Source organism: Bombus huntii, chromosome 1 (assembly GCF_024542735.1).
Source record: "Bombus huntii isolate Logan2020A chromosome 1, iyBomHunt1.1, whole genome shotgun sequence".
In the NCBI taxonomy this organism is placed as follows: domain Eukaryota; kingdom Metazoa; phylum Arthropoda; class Insecta; order Hymenoptera; family Apidae; genus Bombus; species Bombus huntii.
The window spans coordinates 13838213-13844463 of NC_066238.1; the positions used below are offsets into that span (position 1 = coordinate 13838213).

General features: G+C 31.6%; 1 protein-coding gene across 2 annotated transcripts; it reads right to left on the reverse strand.

Moving 5' to 3' along the window:
- Positions 1 to 52: 52 nt before the first annotated feature.
- LOC126869382 (sterol carrier protein 2) lies at positions 53 to 3153 on the reverse strand. Of its 2 annotated transcripts, none has more exons than XM_050625864.1 (4): positions 2837 to 3153; positions 2264 to 2723; positions 1785 to 2160; positions 53 to 1704 (listed from the first exon to the last, which is right to left on the reverse strand). In XM_050625864.1, the coding sequence occupies exons 2-4, from the start codon at positions 2691 to 2693 to the stop codon at positions 891 to 893; spliced, it is 1620 nt and encodes a 539-aa protein (XP_050481821.1). In that variant the 5' UTR covers positions 2694 to 2723; positions 2837 to 3153; the 3' UTR covers positions 53 to 890. The 2 variants fall into 2 exon arrangements, with proteins under 2 accessions (XP_050481821.1, XP_050481812.1); XM_050625855.1 differs by having other exon boundaries at positions 2821 to 3148.
- Between the last annotated feature and the right edge of the window lie 3098 nt (positions 3154 to 6251).

The following is a 6251-nucleotide window of genomic DNA, read 5'->3' on the forward strand; positions in this document are numbered from 1 at the left end:
AATATCTTCATGGAGGCAAGGAACAAGATTCATTAAAAAAAAAAGCACTATAATTTGTTCGTTTCATTTATTTTATAGTAAAAAGCAAATATCGTTAATAAATTCAATACCCTACACCTTCATCGCGTAATTTTTTTATTTATTTTTTATTATATCTCGCTTCTGAATTTATATCATCTATGTTTTTCATCATTTTTAAAATTCTATAAAAACTTTTCTTTTTTTTAACATCTTTTCTTATATACATATCTATTACCTTTGAACAGATATTTTTTTTTAAAGAACATAACTTGATGACATATTACAACCAATTCAATAAACTCAGAATAAAATTGCTAATTTGACTTAGAAACTGAACACAATTATTTCTAAGAAATAATCAGGATTTGTTCTTGACTACAAATTGGGTTGAGTTACAGTTCATTTAAGAACTAGATAAGGCTGACAGATAAAAATACTTTATATTTAATGTGAAACAAGAAAATTATTGTTATTTTTTTGTTTATTCACTTTTTTTCTTATCAAATATAATTCTCTCAAAGTGGAATAACATTTATAAAAATAGAATTTTAAGATAAATAGTAACTATCAGTATATCTCATATAAAAACTTCCTAAAAAACTTTCTTCTTTTTAATTATATAATAACGATATCATATTTTAAATAATTCAATTTCGTGTACGCGTACACAATAACAATTGAGAACAGTGTATATTAAATTATATAACTTTAGATAGTGGAATGAGAGTGTGTATACTTTGATTAAGTATTCAGATTATAAATAAAATAAAAAAAGAATAGTAAAATAGCATACGTAATGCTCTGATTTCTGGAATTAGATTTACGTCGTCTTCGATATTGAAAGATTGTTTTCATTGACTTAATGCCCTTTATAGTTTAGATCGAAGAAGTTCAATCTTTTTGCCTGCACGCTTTTGTAACTCGATTAGTTTCATTGCCATTCCCATGTTACCTTGGATCTTAATTTTTCCCTGGAAAAATGCTTTTTGCGGATTCAATTTTCCGGAAATAAAATCGACAATGTCCATATCGCTAATCGTAATTATAACATCGGGTTTGGTTTTTCCATTATATTCTACTTTTCCTTTTCCTACTTTACTATCCACAACCCAAAAGCCTTCCGCGCCTCCTGGTCCGTTGATTACTTTAAATCCGAATACTCCGCGAACTTTTTCGACCAGATTTTCTTCATCCTCTTGCATTGCGATGTCTAATAATTTAAACAACGCACTTGCCTTGAACTGGTCCGAATCAGATGCACTTAAGTTACTCTTAGTTATATCAAGTTGATTGAAGCCCATACGATACAGAGCAACCACAACTACTCCACCTAAACCTATGTTATGTTGAAGAGCAAGTTTTGCATTTGGCACTTGTCGTTTGCCAGCTTCTCCTCGAAGTTGCCAACAAAGTTCAGCGCATTGTGCCAATCCTGTTGCTCCCAAAGGATGTCCCTTTGAGATCAAACCACCACTAGGATTTATTACATATTTCCCTCTGTATGTATTGTCTCCAGTATCAACTAACTTTCCACCATCACCTGGAGGACAAAGACCCAATGCTTCATATGTAATAAGTTCATTAGTAGAAAAGCAATCATGTAATTCTATAACATCCACATCTGATGGCTTGTAAGAAGATTGAGTGAACACCTTTTCAGCAGCACGTTTTGTCATATCATAGCTGTAAAGTAAACAAATATTACTTACCTCTCTTAATGTTGACAAATTGCCAAATACATGATATACATTGATGTTTCTTACCCAACAAGTTTAATAGAACTCCTCTCTGTGAATGTCGAAGCTAGATCTGAGACCATTTCCATTGCTACAATTTCTACTGCCTGAGACTCAAGTCTACGTTTACGAACAAAGTCTTCATTAGCCAGAACTACAGCTGCTGCACCATCAGATGTTGGACAACACTGAAGCTTGGTAAGAGGTCCAAATACTTTTGGAGATTTCATTACCTCGTCCAATGTGTATCTTTCTTGGAACTGTGAGTATGGATTGTTTGTAGAATGTAAATGATTTTTACACGCAATTTTCGCAAAGTGCTCAACTTTGGTACCATATTTCCTCATATGTTCAAGTCCAGCATTTCCAAACAATTGGGCAGTGACTGGGCTTTCGTTTATACCTGGGAATAAAAATACAAATAAGTAATGAAAGAGAAAAAAAACTAATAATGGAACACAAATTCTTTACAAAAAGTAGCTCAAAAATAATTTGTGATGATTCACCAGCAATATGAACCATGAGTTCCACATGTTTGTCCAACGGATTGGTACGATCCATATATTTAGGCATTACAGAACCTGTTTCCATTTTTTCAAAACCAAGAGCCAACACACAATCACTAGAGCCACTTTCAATAAACTGTTTAGCCATCATTAAAGCGGTTGAGCCAGTGGCGCAATTATTATTTACATTATATATAGGACAACCAGTAAAACCCATTTGATACAACGCTCGTTGACCACAAGCAGAATCACCATATACATATCCAACACATGCTGCTTTCACATTATCATAAGAAACTTTTGCATCTTGCAAAGCTTTTGTAACTGCTTCCTTCACCATGACCGGATAATCGAAATCTGTCCGTTTACCCGGTTTCTCGAATTTTGTCATACCGACACCAATAATATAAACCTTTGTCCTCTGTGACATTTTGAAGTTTTCTTAGAAGTAGAGTGGACTCTGGAATTTCAAGAAAAAATAATAAGTATACTTAGATGTTCTTTTCCTTGGACACAGCTGTTTAAAACGTTATTACTTATTAATAAATACTACGTACTGAACTTTATTCTTACTTATAGCTATCTAATAATACAAAAATGAAAATTGACAAAACTATTTTGTGAGTAGGTCAATTGCACTCAGCTGCTAAATGTTAAATGACCATAGATTCGTTAACACAGTGTTCGTCGCCAGTTGCCAGTTTAGTAATCGCCGTCGCCAGACATGACTAAGAAGTAGGGAGTATGGAGTAGGGAAATCGTCAATGTTTACGGGTGAAAAATGGACACTAAGAATAAGGGCCTCTCGTGGTCAACAGCTGTACTATCATCACGTCTCGTCTTTGGTGCTCTTGGTGGGAGAAACATGCTAATGCTAACAGCGAGAGAAAGTAGAAATGTGTGACCAGCGACCCTGACTCGTACCGTTGAGCAGTGAAGAGGAAATATGCGCACGACATAGGACAGTGGCGGAACAAATATATATGTACATACATATTGTTAGCTATGACATGTTACTAGGACGTTGATTGATATTTAGTATCAATTACATGCTTTTTATATAATTTTATTTTCTAGTTATTTAGTAAACTTAAAGAAACGTTACTTCCTTTGGGATTTCGATGATTCTTGACTATATTGTAAAGCTCAACATTTTAAAAAACTTCTGTTTGTACATATAACCGGTGGTCGGTCTTAGTTTTCAAGATATTTGTAAAAAACCATTGATATCGCTATAACGTATTTCTGCATATGATTGTGCGTTTGTGGCAACATATGCGTCAGTTGGTTGCCGGCCGCTGGCCGCTTATCTTTTGTTTATAAAAGAGGGTCAGACGAGTTTAAAGCCTCTATACACAACACATATGCGATGCTGTAAGAAATATCTATTTAGATTATAGATAACAACGGGAACTGTTTCGAGTGATGAGTTTCATAAAGTAGCGGGAATAGTTGGTATCCTTTTAAAGGGACAAATTCGTTTAAAGAGGCAAATTCGTGCTTACTAAGAATGTGTGGGTACGCGAGATTACGGCTTCGGGCGGCCTTGGAAAAAGTCGGATAGACACTTACATGCGACATACAGATGCTCGGAATGTTCGATACTTTCCACTTTAACTTTACATTTACGCTTTCTATCTTTACGTCGTAAAGTTTTCGACGCTTAATTATTTACACTTTAATTAGGAACAGAAAGTACGTTTTAACGTATTTTTTAATTTTTAAATATGTTTGTTTTAAATTTGCAAATTGGGCATTGTTTATATCATTTAATTAACCTCCTTTGGTTCGACAAAACGAAACCGTGTTCCTCTTTTTAAATTGCGCTTTTTGCTATAAATTGCTTCATTATATTCAGAAATTATCGAAATTGGTTGAGGACCATCTTTAAAATAGATAGTTGACAACAAATCTATCTACACTGTCAGACATAAGTATTAGTATATCTACTTGTCATATTTATTAGATAATTCTAACAAATTTTACTTTATTTAGTCTTCATTACAAACCATGTATAATGCAAATGGAATAATAAATTTATAATAAAATAACTAGAAAATAAAAGCAATAAAAGACATGTGATTTATATTACAACAACAGTCAGTATCCTAGTACTCATTGCTGGCAGTATATCTGTACATATATATATGTTTGCTCTGGCAGTGCTATGTGCCGTGCGCACATTCCTCCTCCAGTACTCACCGATACAAGCTAGAGTCACGATCATACATTTCTCCTCTTGCCGAGCATTCGCTCGTTTCTCCCGTTTCCCGAATACGAAATCGGCGAACAGTGCAACCGTTGACCACGAGAGGCCCTTATTCCTAATGTCAATTTTTTGACAGATTTTTTTAACATCGTTCTCGAGATCTCTCTATTCATCTCTATTTGCCGTATTTCTGACCTTCTATTGCGAAATAGATAGAATTCTATTGCGATTCTAATGCGAAAATTCTGACCGATAGACGTGCTTGTTACTATGACTGTATTGGGTTCATCAGAAATAACCAATCAAATTTGCGTTCGTTTCAGGAAACTTCTTTCCATCTCTACATTTACTTAATACTAACTTAGGTTACAATCTTTCTACTCGAGATGTCGCTTCCTAAGTATCATTAAATTTGGTTTTCTATAGATACAATAATTAATTTTCTAAATAAAGTTTGTAATTAAAATGGGATATAAATTATTAACCTAACTAATGGTAAATTTTCAGTAAAAGAAATATTACGGCAGTTAGCGTTTAATCGATTCAGGTTTAAAAAAGATGTTACGTAAATTTGTTTTATTTACATAACATGTTTAATTTACATAACATAATTTACATTTTTAGACATTATTGTTAAATGAATTAAGCATTAATCCTTATACGACTTGTAATATCTATAGTTTAAGTTTTGTTTAATTAGTAATAAAATTATTCTTAATTAATTATTATTATTCTTAAATTAGAGGTAATCAATCATAAAAATACGATATGAAAAGAGATTATTTATGATTGATCTGTTACTAGCAAAGAGGAAATTTCCTCTCTATTATTAGCCCTGAGAGAACCAAAGTCCGAACTGTTACCTGGAAAACGTTATCATAGATTTCTTTTGTGGTATTATTTAATATAGAGATCAATTAAGAAGTTTGAAAGCGAAATGTAGTGTATTCTGTGAAAAAATGCTGTTTCTGAATTTTGTCTCCAGCTAACTAATTTGTGTTTATAAATGTCAATTATGATTTGATATAATTATAAATAATTGTAAGAGTTTCAATAATTAATGTATTATTTTAGTTAACGAAAATCTAAAACCGTATTTACGATATCAAGAATTTAATTGTTTTCACGATTTAAGAATAATAAATAAAACAATTGTCATGGACATCGAGGACAACATTTTTAACATTTTATAAATTATTAATGTCAATATTAAGACCTTAATGCATTATTTTAAATTATACTTACAAATTAAGTTATACAAATCCTAATTTAGATTGTTTATAAACATAGAAGTACACAGTGATGACTATATGTATAAATTGAGCAAACTAGCCAAGTTACTTATAAATGCATTATTAACTAACTAATATTATATTCAAACTAATATTCTCGAAAACAAATTTGTCTAAAACATCCTGCATTTTTAATTTATTTTTATACTGGAATCAGCTTCTTCCTGACTGTGTATCGATTACAAAATTAAATTATTAAACATGATTTTCTTCTGTATTATCAATATGCGTATTCATATCATTATTTGATTATCAAAGACATTAAAAAATTCCCGGTATATTCCGGATTTTGTCAAATACTGTAATGCAATACGATTTTTGTATATGTTATAATATTTACTAATATTTAGCTCTTATATGACAGAAAGAAAATGTTGACATTGCTCATAATTAGACTATGGATTTTTATGCATTTGTACAAAATTTCAAATATGTATACACATAATATGCAAAAATATATGAAATGTCTAAAGTAGAGTGGATCTAT